The sequence below is a fragment of the Semicossyphus pulcher genome, unplaced genomic scaffold, assembly GCF_022749685.1.
Source record: "Semicossyphus pulcher isolate SPU_LCO1_2020_fin unplaced genomic scaffold, fSemPul1.0.p SCAF_16, whole genome shotgun sequence".
Taxonomy (NCBI): domain Eukaryota; kingdom Metazoa; phylum Chordata; class Actinopteri; order Labriformes; family Labridae; genus Semicossyphus; species Semicossyphus pulcher.
In genome coordinates, this window is record NW_027211670.1 from 22,043,577 (window position 1) to 22,058,312 (window position 14,736).

Below are 14,736 nucleotides of genomic sequence, written 5' to 3' on the forward strand. Positions count from 1 at the left end.
CTGAGTTTAAAGGAAGCTGGAGAACACGACTGACCGGCCTATCTTTCTCTCCCAGGGCCAGCTTCTGTTAAAGGCAGGCAAACAGGGAGGGGGACGGTCTTCAGGAAGGAACTAGTAGCACTGTCGTGAGGAGAACAAGTGCTGCTGGACAGCTAGATAATCTGAACGTGGATGATACAATGATGTTTTGAATATTGAACTAGTACTCAATCAAAATGTCAAGCAGTCCAGGACAAACGTCTGGAAAAGAGGCCGATTGCAGATCAAAACAAGGGTGGCAAAATAACAGAGATCCAGCCATACATCAGTATGCAAAATATTATTTATACTTTCACTCTGTAGTGATTAAGGCACTATTTCCTTACAGGTATGTCATTACACAGATTATGTTTTGTTTTAATCTATTTATCTCTTTTAGTTCTGCAACAACTATACAACTGGAAAACAAATAAAACAGTAGCAGTATAAAGTGGTATCGAGCGAGTCAGGTTGATGGTACAAGAGAACTGCCTCGGACAATGTGCATCAATGTCACACACACAAAATCGCTGATGCTTCTCTGTGAGATTCCTGTGATGTGACTCAGTTCTCCCAAGACCTGCAATGCATCAACAGAAAGGCGAGATCATCAAATAGTTCATAGGGAAGGTGTTTGTGACAGATGAAGGACACGATAACATTGGACAAGGTAGATGACTTTATATGCTTTGATACAGGCTACATACTATTTGTAGGGGTTTAATACTTAAAGAGTATTTCACCTGTTCCCATTTCCTGACATGGAGGATGAATGTAGCCACAGCGATGACACCAACACCAAGAAGCATGCAGTCTTCAGTCACTGTCACAAACTTCTCTCTGTTTACAAAGGGTTCATTTAGTATTGAAGCAGCTTTAGCAAATATTTCTATATAAACAGAGAATCAAAAGACAGTGTGGAATAAGAAAGAGGTCAAAAGAGGACAATAACCAGCTGTGTCTTTACTTCTCCTCCGCTCCACAGATCCTTTAATTGTTTTTGAGCCTTTGGTTTTGGTTAAATGGCCTGTTCTGCGTGCTTTTGAATCTCCTTCATGGTGTTGTTTTGCCACAAAAGGCAGCCAAAAAAGCTCTAAAAAAATTAACCATCCACTACCTACCCAGCACCATATGTTAGACAACATTATCTGATAAACATGGGGGAGCACTTGGCAGCCAAAGAGCCAGAGATTTCCCTTAGGAGTGGATCAGGAGATATTTAAGAAACAACCAAATTAATGGAAATATGGAACCGTTTGCAATGTCATCTTAAAAGCCGTCAATAATGTGTTCACAGTTGTTTCTGCCGCCTCTAGGTGGACAAAAAATCATTTATTTCACGTTCAACAATCTCGGATCCCATCAGCTATAGTCTGACGACGATATAGCCTCTGGGGACAACGGTGAACATGTCGGGCGTGTAGCCAGCGATTAGCGATTAACGACTCCCAGTCAAGACTTCCTTCTCCGCGTGCTGCATTGTTTACAGAAAAAGAACCCGTTTTTCTTGTGATTGACTTTAATAAACGGGTCTTACCTTTGCTGAAATTTCATCATGATGCAGATTATTCAAAAGTAAAAATGCAGGTCTGTGCAACAACAACTTTAAAAATACTTGCTTGTTGAACAGAGGTCAGATCGATCATTTCTGATGCATTCGAGGAAGTCTGGAAATCTGAACGCTGAACGGCTGTTATGACACAGCGTCCAGGGAATTCGTCTCAAGCTGAATTTCAGATCTAAAACAGATTGTTAGCTGAACTTGCTGCAGATGTCTGTTAATAGAGATTAATAAATCGTTGTCAGATAGCCACTGATGGGAGCCGGGATGTCAATACGGCGCATATCGTTCCGCCTTCTTTCGCTCTCCACGCGGACTGTTGTTCCTGCACATGCCGCAGCCTGCTGATATTGGTCAATATTACTCGGACTACAAGCGTAGTACAAACGGAAACCAGACCACTTGCCATCCCTAAAATCCACGTCCCCTGCCTACATACAGATTACACGTTCAGTAACAGACCTCGCTGAAAGTAGGCTGTACTGCTGTGCACGAGGGGGTGAGCCATAAGAAACACAAGAGACCACAACAATATAGACGGCTCCCAGCTGGTCTGCTCAATCCTGCAGCTTGTCCACTCGACCATGACGGAAACCAACTGTCCACAAACACTGAAAACCTTGGCTTTAATTGACACATAATACCTCTGTTCTGGGGACGGGCTGCCACACTGAATGGTCGTCACTAACAAGGAGTCGTAGATGGAAGTCCTCTGCAGGCTGACGAACTGGAGAACATGGTGGCACAGGTGATGCAGGCGCTCCACAGGGACGGATTGCTCATTGTGTCCTGCAAAAGAATAGTCAACTCATAGGTCTTTAATTCTGGTGACATATAAATAGTGTATACATATTAAACTTACCAAGCACCTCCAGCAGGATTTCCACATATGTCAGGGGGTTTGGGGCATTCAATCTGAATTCAAGCCCTTTCAGAACCATCAGCTCTGATTTCAGTACAGTCTGTTTAGAAACACTGTGGCCGACTGAATGCAGAAAGCGCACGGCAGTATTGTTGTCGATTATCTAGAAAATGGTGCAAAAAGATCATCTTGACTTCACTGAACTTTAAGATGTTTTTTTACCTTGACATGTTTCGACCGCTGTCTTCCTGCAGTCTTCCTCAGAAGAGTCACATGATGTTGCTGTGATGTATCTTATCAGCTGTTGTTTATGTAGATTTGACAGGAAGATCACACCCGCTGCTGTCCAACCGTTTCCTGAGAACAGCATCCCAGGTGTGGGGCTACATATATGCTCCCTCGTACTGGTCCACTGTCCTTTGGACCCATTTCCGGATCTAATGGCCTCCCTGATCCAACGGTGGTACTTGTTGCTCTCTGACCGAACAATCTTGGCCTTTTCCTAGTTCATGGGAAACGGGCCCAAAGGGCAGTGAACCGGGGACGAGGGGGGCATATATGTAGCCCCACACCTGGGATGCTGTTCTCAGGAAACGGTTGGACAGCAGCCGGCTGGATCGTCCTAAAATAACAGCTGATAAGGTAAGTCACAGCAACGTCATGTGACTCTTCTGAGAAAGACTGCATGAAGACAGCAGTTGAAACATGTCAGGGTAAAAAAACATCTTAAAATCATTGTCTACTGATAAGAAAAACATTTTTCCACAGGGTATTGAGAGGTATTAACTGCAGAGGCTGTAGAACTTACATGACTGTGCAAAGACATTTTGCTTGCCAGTTGCACACAAGAGAAGATGATGAGAGGGAATTTCTCCTTGAGCTTGTCAAACACAGCACCCTCATAACTTGTCGGTGGACCAGCAGTCGCACCTTGAGGTGTGGGTGTGGTGAACAAATCCGTAAGGTGCCTAACCATGAACCTGGGTGAGATAATTATATAAATAGAGGCAGGGCTAAACCAATATTGCACAGGCACACAGGAGTGGCAAAAAAAGCAAGTGTCAATCTCCTTCTTACCTTTGAAATAATTCAATGGCATGATATCCAACCAGAGGATCAAGTCTCAGTTCTTTAGTCATCAGGAGGATGTATTCTAAGGCAGGAGAGGGGTGCAGGTTAGCAGAAATAGAAAACAAAATAGAAGAGTTTTTGTTGGAGTGGATTCATGAGGTCAGCAGATTGTGAAAGAGCTGATTATAATCAGATTATACAAAATACATTTGCAGAAAAATGCATCTAAAGCAGGATTATGCATGCATTAAAAGGGGCGCATTAAATGCGTGTATGTATGTCTGACCACAGCTGATGTGCGGAAAACTTTAGAGAGAGAGACCCCACGGAAAGCTGCAGGACCTGGCAGAGTGCTCCGAGGATGTGCAGACCAGCTGGCAGATGCACTCACTGGCATCTACAACATCTCTCTGAGCAGTGCAGTAGTTCCAACATGCCTGAAGTCTATCACCATAGTTCCAGTGCTGAAGAAGTTCAGCATCTAACACAACAGTTCAGAGCTGTGCAAATAAAGTATGTAACACACAATCACAACCATGCTGGGTTCCCAATCCAGCACTCACACCAACAGAGGCACATTGAAGAAACAGCGAGTAAGGACTTCTAATAGAGGTGCCCCGATGAATATATTTACAGAAATGTCAAGTACAAGGAAATATATAGATCAATGCAAGTTATTAACACTGCTTTCCATCTGCTCCTCCTCAATGGCAGGGTTGTTCTGTTGAAGTGCTGACAGCTGGGACACTCTACTACCTTAAGCAGTTTGTGTTGAGAAGTGGCCTCTGTAATAACAGGGCTCACAATTCCAGGTGTATGAAAGACTTCAGAGGGATGACAGGGTACTGTGAGGCTTAGTGGGCCATTCAAAGATTATTCTGGACAGCTTTATCAGTCCTGCCTACTGGCAAAATTATTCAAACGTGTGCAGAATGAAACTGTTATTGTAAATATAGTACCTACAAACAGATACAGTCTCACATTACTTTTTTAATTCATACTATAGTAGGAATGCATGATATTATCGGCATGCCATCAGCAGATTATGGCTTGAAAATGACATATCGGCATCGGCAGATATGTCATTTTTCTGCCAATATCTTCTGCTGATATTTTCCGCCGATAAAACAGACTTTAATTATGCCTAAATGCTCGATGATTCCCTAAAAGCTTGACATAATGTGGCTGTGCGCCAGTTTCCGAAACGGACAGCACGGTTGCTATTTGAAATGGTTGCTCAGCATCGGTCATTCGAGGAGAAGCCTGTCTAAGTTGTATGAATATTACAGTTTTATTTGAAAGAAAATGTTACACTGAAATAAATATGGCATATTGTACATACCCTAAGTTAAAGTAGTTTTCTTATATTGCCCAGTGAATGTGTACATTTTAAAAAGCACTGCATCATGTTATTTCTGCATCTGCCAGTGGGCCACTACAATTAGAGCAATCATGATCACAATTCCACTACAGGGGAGACTTGATGTTCTCTGCAAGGTTGGAAAATATCAGCATATCGGATATCAACAAAAAATCCAATATCGTGCATCCCTGTACTCTAGTTTAAATGACTGTACTAGTGAAGTGTTTATAAACACAGCTGTGCATTCATGTAATTAGAGGGATGACCATTTTGCAATAAGTATGCAGGGTACTAATTGTCACAGCTGTGTGTGATATAAGACGATTAAACCAATAGATAGCACATGATGTGGACATCACATTAATGATAGATGGCTTACCTTGATGGTCTATTGAAAAAATGAGACATTTTGAAGTTGCACAATATTAATAACGTAACTGGGCAAAATTGAAAAGAAATAGAATAAAACAAGCTCATTGTTTTATCACATAACGGTTATAAACGCTTACAGAGTTCAAAATCTGACGTCAGGCCCCTGTATGTTACGCATTTCATCTCGCTCTCTATGGTATAGGCCTACAAGTTGACATTACTTACCAATTAGTCTCTTATCTTTGAAACTCCCACTACATTTTGATAAACTGCTGAGGTTCTCTTTGTTTCTTTTGTTGAGATTAATAAGAAAATCTTTGAGTAGGTCAAAAGAAGCTTCCCGAAACTTGAAACTTATACTTTGACTCGGTGAAGACAAGAATCTCTTCGCCATTTATGCAATCGTTAACTTACACGGACTAACGGTTTTCTTTTTGGACAAAAAAAAACAACACAAATGTTACCTTTACAAGCAATTAAGTATAAATTGAGGAATATGTTTAGTTTTTGGTCAAATAAATTAGAAAACTGTATGTTTACTATATTTTCCAGAAGATGGCGTTGTTCCCGCGCTTTTCATCTGAGGACACCGTCTCCTAGTAGGAACCATACCTGTCGTGGGGGCTCATTTAGATGGTGCACAACGTTGTTTCATTCGCAAGCAGTACATGTTGGCGCTCATAGAGTTCAGCGCAGATCTCACAACATACTGATGGGCTACACAAAGGGCAATTAGAGGACACCAGCTCATTATATCTTTTAGAACTCAGCTTTGCATATAACTGCTGCGGAACAACCTTTCATGCTGCCCCACTGACTGCGGACATGGCTGACAAGACGCCGAAAGATTCAAATGCTCGCACTGCAACCAGGATTGACCCGACCAAAGCGGGTCTTTCTCCAGAACAGATGCATTTTATCCGACAGGTAGAGCTTGAACAGTGGAAGAAGAAAACACATAAGCTGCGGACACGAAACGTTGTGACAGGACTCGCCATTGGAGCACTCGTTCTGGGTATTTGTATCCTTGCCCTGCGCACTAGCGTCAACACAAGGTGAACTATGTAACGTTAGCTTAGCATGCTAAAGTTACTCTGTATTTGTTTAATAAGTCAATATGAGGCCTCATGCTAGTTTATCTCTGAGTGTTTGTAAATTAATTGTCAATAGCCATAGTTTAATTGTCTGGCATGTTTAGGAAATACAAAGTTTCCTCATTCACTGAACGCTCACATGACAGCTTGGTATTCCAGGTGGCGGTTTGGCGTGCATAGCTAGCTGATTTATTAATTAACAATCAGCTAGCTGTCCAGATTAATTCCTCACTGTTGATTGTTTTATATTAAAAAATCAATATTAAATATTAATACCATGCATTTTACTGCAGTTTTATACATACTAAGCTAATTTTTGTCATGAAAATAGAGAAATAGTTGGACATGATAATTATTTTTAAGTCAGTCTTGGTAAGTTTATTTTTAAGTGATTACAAACTGCTGTACGTCATAATTGCATGATGTTACATCAATTTTGACTTTGTAATTCATGTGTTTTATTATATACACATTTTATGTTTATCATACATTATATTTTCCTGGCCGAAATGGGTTTACACATTTAAAACTTTTAACAAAAACAATTCCAACAGAACTGACCTAATAATCTTAAAGCTCCCGTGAGGAGTTTTTCACTGCTTCTGAAACATACTGAAATTAATTCTGATTGCTCTATATGATCTACAAAAGCAAACCAGACCATCAGTGACATGATTATTTCTATATAGTTATTTTTAATGCCTGAAACCGCTGGTGGGTGTAGGTGTCAGGTGAAGTGATCAACTGCATGTAAGCTTTGTTTACATTTTCCAGGACAGAAATTTAAAGTGAGTGATACATATGACTGTTAAAGATTAGATTTTTTGTTAAAACCACCACTTAAGCAAGTACTGGACAAAATCAACTAAGAGTTAAGAGGTACGGCTTTGTCCACAGGGGGCGCTAAAATCAACACAAACCGAAAGTTATATTTTTCTTCTTGCTGTCAAATATTTCCCTTAACCACTTGCTTCCCTGCTAGACGGCTACACATTTTACTCAGTCTCCCAGGAGCGGGTCATGGATGAGATGGACGAGGAGGCCAAGCTTCGGAGAACGCAGGGACCAAAGACTGGTGCCAACTGAGCTGCATGCGTCGCCTGCTAGTTTTTGGACTGTGTGTCTGTCCTGCACTTAACGGAGAAGGGACTCACATGGACACTGATGCCACTGATTAATATTCCATGGCTGGCTGGCCGCTATTTTTCATGTTGAGACAGCGCTGGACTTTCTTCCTGATTATGTAGGGTAATGTGGGGTTCTGCTGCTGGAAAACTAGATGTGTATTGATTTTGAGTAAGTTTGCCTGTCGGTGTGAAGGAGTAATCCACTGACCTTAACATGCTGCCCAGAAGGCCCAGACTATAGAGGAATTACATCTTACCTGACAAGTTTCCAGCCCTGATCATGTGATTAGCATACAGTGCCAGGGGACACTCCTAAATATAGTCAGTTAATGATGTTAAATCTACAGTGGCCTTCACAGCAGAGAATGCGCTGCTGAAATGACACACAGATCAACATGCTCAACATTAAACATATTTATGTTGATGAAGTGAAACTTTATAAAATAACAATCTAAAGTATTTGATCTTTTTTTTAAAACACGAGTGTGAAGTATAAATGCAAGAAAAAAATAAAGTCCTGACAAAAGAGTTTTATTTACTGTACAGTTCATTTATTTTTGTCAAAATTGAATATATATACGAGTCTGATCTAGCCACCAAATCTTGAGAGTACAAATATAAAATAAGACATTGTCAGGGAAAGGCACAGATTCAGCATGGCAGGACAGCAGCAGCTTCAGAAAGCAATACAATTATATATTTACATTCAAAATTTTGAGACTTTCTTTGAATATATTATGAACTTTGGAAAATCTTACAGGAGTTCCATTGCCAGGAAATTCAGTGTGCGTTGGTGATATTCTTATAAGGCAACGGCTACACATTCACAGCTTGGACTGATCTTTGTCTGGAGCCCATAACGCACAAGTTCAAAAGTGTTAGAGGGTTCATCTTCATTACTGCGATCCAATACAAAATATTGTGATCAAAAATGAATTGGAGAATAAGCTCTGCCTCCCTCAGGGACAAAAATAACAGCTCCTCCTCGAGTGAACACAGTTTAATCCACAAATGTGTTAAATGATCAAGAACTAGAGTAGAGAGTACTAAAGTGCACGAGGTGCTTGATCTACGGAACAAGCGACAAATCTGATTTCTGCTTGAGCAAGAATTAAGGTTTAGTTTACTCATAACTTGTAAACATGATCTATAAATGCACTCTACTATATACACATGTACAATCAACAGGAGAGCCAGTAGTTTAAACCTAGGTGGGTTCTGCACGTCTAATCAATACGTTGTTTTTTTATGTGAAAGCGGTCTTTAGAATGATTGTGATGTTTATGCTGAAGCCTTCAGCACCATTTTTCCCAAACTAGTAGTTTGACGAACAGATCATCTCTGCTGAAGAAAGCGCTCGGCTAACATTTCTAACTGTTGAAAAACCTTTTTTTTTTGCCGAAGCATTGACATCTTTATGTGTATTTTTTGACAGTAACAATATATATCCATATTACACTGCTGTCAGTTTGAGAAATCTTTTATAGAACATCTAAAAATGTCCCGCAAAACTCTCGAGTCTAGAGGATGTAGGTCATCCCATCAGGTGTCAACACAACTGAAACAAATGATTTCATAACGCATATATTAATCAAACTGTACAAAGCATCTAGATCGCTCTCTACGGCCCCTGGAAGGCAATGATCAGAGTGTATTCACTGTGCTGTCAGCAGGTGCTGAGACATCAATAACAAACTACAGCTAAAGAAACTTAAAGAGATAATCCGACTTGTTGTCGTTTATGTTCGACAACTGTCAGTGAACGCGTCAGAGCCTCGCTGTGGTTCACATTACTGTGCTCACATTGATTACCGGCAGTGAATCAGACAAGCAGGAAAACAGTAACTTATCATTCTGGGTCAAAGTCATAGACAGTAAAACTGCAGGTTAATAAAATCTGCAGCCCTCTGAACCATGGTCTGACTGCGTTAAAGCCAAAAGCTCGCTCACAGAAACATTTAAAACAACCTGCGATGTGACATTTCACAGAGTTTGTGACTGAATCTGAAAGTTTATTTACAAGAGATCAAAAAGAACTTGTTACTGTGAACAGATCGGTAGGTACTCTGTGCTTCAGCTGCGACAAATTCACATGTGACTGAAAAAAGGGCTGAAAACTGGATGCTACAGTTCCTGTGTAAATCCAGCTTCACTGTTTGTTTGTACGTTGAGGTAAATAACCACCGGCGGAGGGAAGCCGTCTGCTGATCGGTGCGCCAGTGAAAGTGTTCCTCCTACAGGACGGGTTTGACCACTGCAGTCACACTTCAGATGAGGTAGTCCAAAAATACAGCGTGCTTGGCTGAGAGTGTCTTACTAGAAAAACAAGAAAAGAACACAAAGTGAGAACAAAGTCTTTTATGTTGCAATAAACAAGCAGAATTACGGTAATATTTAGTCTGTCAATGCAATGGTCCCTCACCATTCTACTTATGTCAGTGGCAAAGGTGACGCCTTTGCTGGGTTTATCCTGGGAGCCGCTGCTGCTGCCTCCAAGAGAGTTCCTCCTAATGATCCCTGAGGAAACAGGACAAGCTTTAAAAAACTTAGACACTGAGTTTTCAGAATTCCAAAAACAATTTGGTTATTTTTCCCGACCTTGGATTGGCAGTATGTCCAGGCGCTGCAGGCTGTTCCTGCGGGACGAGGGGAAGCCGCTCCCCTTGGACAGGCGGCGCTGTCGGCTGGACAGCATAGCAGCAGGAGAGACGATGCCTGGTGGGGGGATTTTCCCCATCTTCTCATACAGCTCCTCGATCTCCCTCTTCTGGGCGGCCTGCAGGGCCTGCACCTCTGTAATGTGTCTGATAAGGGACGAAAAGGAACGAATGTAAGAGGGTAAAGGCTCGGACGCGCAAGAGAAACAGAAAATCCTTGATGTCTTGTGGATTTCAGGAATATAAAATCCTCAGAAAGTTTGCGTTAACTTTTAATTTTTGAAGAATTTTATAAGCAACTGAACTCTTGAATTGAATTACTTAGAAGAGTAATATTTACTGGTTCTGGCTTTTTGAATGTGAGGATTTATTGCTGTTCACTGTTGGATGCACTCAAATGGATTTGGACTATTTATTGGACAGAACAAGCAGTACAAAGACATCCCCTAAGGTGCTGGGAAATTGTTCTGCTCATAAATCAATATTTTATAACATTTAAAAGACTTAGAATTAAATAAAAACAATCAACAGATGGACAGTTAACGACAACTGCTTCTCATCCGATCAATCATCGGATTATAAATATTCTTAGAGGAAAGTTTTCAGTTAAAAACAGAAGATTTTTTACTATTTAAAGCTCCTATATTGGGCGACTTTAGTGCTGCCACTCACTTCTCTCTGAGCTCCTGAAGCTCCTCCAGCATCTCCTCATCATCACTGTCTGAGTCATCGCTGCTCAGGTAGGGCGTGCTGCGGTTGTAAGTCATCATCCACAGATGATGAAGAGCGTTGCTGTACTGCGGACTGCCCGCCGCTCCGTCCCACAGCCTCCCCTCCATCTCTGCAGCCGTCACCGAGAGCCCGCTGTCTGCCGACGTTCCCATCAGGCTCAGGCTGTACGCTCTCCTCCTCGTCCTCTTTCTCGTCCTCTGTCGCTCCCCTAAAACCACCTCCTCTTCCTCCTCCTCTTCTTCCTCTTCCTCCTCTTCCTCCTCCCCTTCCTCTTCTTGTCTGTCCTGCCGCTGCTGCTCCTGGCTCCCGGCCCATCCCACCTGCCCGTCCACCTCCTGTTTGACCCCCACCGGCGCTCTGTGGGGGTGTGGGTGAGGAGGGGACATTGTGAGGGAGGTGCCCAGGCTCGTCTCAGACTCCCCCTGCTCCTCCGTGCTGCTCTCTGACTGGGTGCTGCCGCTGTCTGCAGGCTGAGGTGCAGCAGGTACTGCGGGCACTGGCACAGCAGGCGCAGAGATGTCCATGCTGGGCGTCACCTTAAATCGCCCGACCGTGACGGGAGCAGGCTGGACTTCTGTAAAACACATGAAGAAAAGGTGTTAATCCTAATTTTATGGTTGCATTGTCTTTTATATAAATCCTGCAGACATTTTTAACTTGCCCAGCTCCCTACGAGGTAAAAAAAATGTTGCATGATGATTTCTATGTGGATTGTGATTGCTGAACGTCTCCTGTTTGAAAACAACCATGCACAAAGACTTTAAACACACCACTTCGGTTATAAAAACCACTAAAGTCATAACTGTTCCCTTAATTTTCTTAAAGGAACAGCAGTGTTTGTTTAGTATCAAAGATATTTTACTGGTAAACATCAGTTCCCTTAAGCTGTTGTTCTCTCTCTACTTACTTCTAGTTTCCACAAATTGGAAGTTGCAACATCTGGAGGGTCAATTTATATGAGTGACAGCCAATCACAGGCTGAACAGCAGTGATTGTTCTCTAATCTGATCAGTACTGACTGATCATCAGAACAAAGCTCATTGCCGCGCTGTGATTAAAATCTCATCATGTGTTTCAGTCAAAGGAGTCTCACTCTGTTTTCATTGTGTCTTACGTCCTAAAATAGTCACCTCTCAGATATATGTGGAGTCTTAATTGATGGAAGCGATAATTGAGTTGTTTACAGGAGTCACCAGGAGGGCTCATATTGTGGAAACTCTGTTGGCCTTGCTTGTGTTTGTGACTCTTCAGCACAGACTGCTGTGAAACAGACTAAACCGAGGTCAGGCTCCTCTGCAACAAAGAGATGGTGCCAGCTGTTCTCCCTTGCATCGTGTGTGCTCAAGACATCTGTACTGAGATTCTGACAAACTACTAATATTTTGTTTTTAATAAAGAGTATTTTATTTATAGAACAGCTGAAGAGAGGAAATGTAGGGAGTAGAGAGTGAGGGACGACATGCACCGGGAGTTGAAGCTGCGATCAGTGTGTTGAGGACTGTGGCCTCTGAACATGGGGCGCCTGCTCTACTGACTGAGCTACACCAGCAGCCCAGAGCCTTTTTAAAATTTTATTTAGAATATGTTTTAGTGAATTTGAAAAAAAAAATTCTGCCTCTTTTCTCAGAACAAATCCTGTTTTGTGTTTTATCCAGGAGACGGTTTCTGGCGTCCACTTTCTAGCCTCTCACGGACTATCTGAATCAGAAGAACTTTATTGATCCTACAGGGAAAGTTACAGTTGAAATTACATGTAACAGATGTATAATAAGTAATTTAACAAAATACGAAGTTTATATACGCTTAAGTGGAAATAAAAATCTATACCGCTTATCCTGTTCATTGTTGCGCTGAGCTGGAGCCTATCCCAGCTGTCATTGGGCGAGAGGCGGGGTTACACCCTGGACTGATCGCCAGACAAACTTTCACACCCACACCTACAGGCGATTTTATGAAGCTAACGAGCATGTCTTTGGACTGCGGGAGGAAGCCGAAGTACCCGGAGGGCAAACGTGCAAACTTTGTCCTATCCAGGACTCGAACCAGGATCCTTCTAGCTAGGAGGCAGCATTATTTTCTGGTATGTACGTCTGTAAAAGTTAGGTAGCAGGGAATAATAAATGCATGTATGATAGCTTGAATAGTTGTTGCACATTGCACCTATAAGCAGAGTGAATGAAGCTCTTCACACAGCCATTTACTATGTATGCTTTTGTCAGCTGGTTATTATCAATGTGCAGAACGTTTCACTGGTCTAACTTCATCTATGGACTGATGCTTACTAATCCACTTACACGTCACATAAACAGTGTTCTGATGCCCTTTCTAATTAAATCTTTCCACCCCTTTCAAAATAAAAGCCTTTCCTTTTTATATTTTGATGCACTTTAACTACAACTTGAGAGAGAATCTGCAGGGCTTTGTTCCCATTAATAGCATTTTAAAATGTCTACCAGTTGCCACTTTGATAACGTAGAGCATAAATCTTTAAAATGAGAAGTGCAGTGTCTCGATTGTCCAGTGCGTGTTGTGTTGTTTTGCCTCTTTTGAGAATTAAACCTCCTTTCTTAATGAGATACCTTCTTAAATAAAGGTTGAATTAATACAAAGAAAACATCTGCAGATCGTTTTAGGTCTTTAACTCCTGCAGTGCCCCAGTTTGCCCACTGAGTGTCCTTCCAGCAGCAAACACAGAGAGCGTCTGGGCCTGTGCCCGCTGAAACAGAGGGACTCTGTTGAATGTGAGCTTCTAAACACTGACAGGTGTGGATGAGGGAGGAGAGCCCTGTAATGAGCGCGTCTGTCCCCTGATTGGTCGCTGCCGGTGGGTAGGGCCGCCATCACACCTACGTTTGTGCTGGTTTTGAATGGAACATTACATCCAGACTCAGTTACGCAACGGCTCCTGAGGCACCGTTAATGGGTGATAATGTCACCAAGGATACGGCGGAGAGAAAGAGCGAGGAAAGTGAAAAACAAGTCGAACAATAAATTGGCTGTAACACAGACAGCAGGCTGTACGCGGACCGAATACATCATAAAATGGAGCAGAGGGAGAAAACCCTTCGACTGTTCGGCTGCTGGTTTAACTGTGTGTATACCACAAGCATGTGTTTGCGTATGTTTGGAGTACAAACATAAACACAACATAGTTATGTCATGTACCACTTCTCTCAGTCCCTGTTAGTTACTTTCACTGCATTAGGTGCTTGTGGTCCAGTGACGGAGGAGAAAACAGCTTCACAGCAAGAGAACAAAAACAGAACTCCTGTTTTGACTCTGTTTGTTTCGTTCTGTGTGCGTTGTTATAAATAAACACACAAGAAGATAATAATAATAATCATCTCTTACCAGATTCAGTGGAAGATGCTTTCGGTTTTGGGGTACTGGTGGTCATCGCAGGTATAGCTGGGTGTGACTGAGTGCTGAAGGATGATAACTAGACAGGAAGGACAAACATTGTTAGCATTAGCACTGCAGCACATTGGGTATTGGCCAGTCATGACCGACCCTCATTAAAACAGTTTCTTTATCAAAGTCTTTTAAAACTCTAACCCCCAAATGCTCACTGAGATAAAATGAGAACACGGTACATTATACAGATCTCACATTGGGGATAAAACTGGTCACCAGTATTGCATTCTGGTACTGGAGTAATAAAGACTGATAAGGGTATCCCTTATGTTTTAAATGACTGATTTAAGTGTCTGTAAACACGCTGGAAACTACAGGCGTCATTCTGTGACCCATTCACAAGACTTATATATTTGCTATCTGTCCCCGAGGTGCATCTAGAAGCAGGACAAAGGGGTTTCAGGTGCGCCGCTCCTGTCGCTGGGAATCTGCTGCAGGAGGAGCTGACCTCTTTAAATCTTTGAG

General features: G+C 42.1%; 3 protein-coding genes across 3 annotated transcripts in view; 1 reads left to right on the top strand and 2 right to left on the bottom strand.

Moving 5' to 3' along the window:
• Positions 1–484: 484 nt before the first annotated feature.
• cntd1 (cyclin N-terminal domain containing 1) lies at positions 485–5,641 on the bottom strand. Its single transcript, XM_069665143.1, has 7 exons — positions 5,473–5,641; positions 3,519–3,594; positions 3,250–3,421; positions 2,442–2,604; positions 2,224–2,368; positions 762–858; positions 485–598 (listed from the first exon to the last, which is right to left on the bottom strand). The coding sequence occupies exons 1-7, from the start codon at positions 5,639–5,641 to the stop codon at positions 485–487; spliced, it is 936 nt and encodes a 311-aa protein (XP_069521244.1).
• Positions 5,642–6,063: 422 nt separating this feature from the next.
• Positions 6,064–7,984, top strand: coa3a (cytochrome C oxidase assembly factor 3a). The gene is made up of 2 exons (XM_069664874.1): positions 6,064–6,268; positions 7,324–7,984. The coding sequence occupies exons 1-2, from the start codon at positions 6,073–6,075 to the stop codon at positions 7,425–7,427; spliced, it is 300 nt and encodes a 99-aa protein (XP_069520975.1). The 5' UTR covers positions 6,064–6,072; the 3' UTR covers positions 7,428–7,984.
• A 35-nt stretch (positions 7,985–8,019) lies between these two features.
• Positions 8,020–14,736, bottom strand: part of wnk4a (WNK lysine deficient protein kinase 4a) — a 54,167-nt gene continuing 47,450 nt past the window's right edge. The window contains exons 16-20 of the mRNA XM_069664389.1: positions 14,209–14,296; positions 10,798–11,431; positions 10,067–10,272; positions 9,891–9,985; positions 8,020–9,784 (exon numbers count right to left, since the gene is read on the bottom strand). Coding sequence (XP_069520490.1) covers positions 9,782–9,784; positions 9,891–9,985; positions 10,067–10,272; positions 10,798–11,431; positions 14,209–14,296 — 1,026 coding nt within the window. The 3' untranslated portion in view covers positions 8,020–9,781. The remainder of the gene's footprint in view (positions 9,785–9,890; positions 9,986–10,066; positions 10,273–10,797; positions 11,432–14,208; positions 14,297–14,736) is intronic.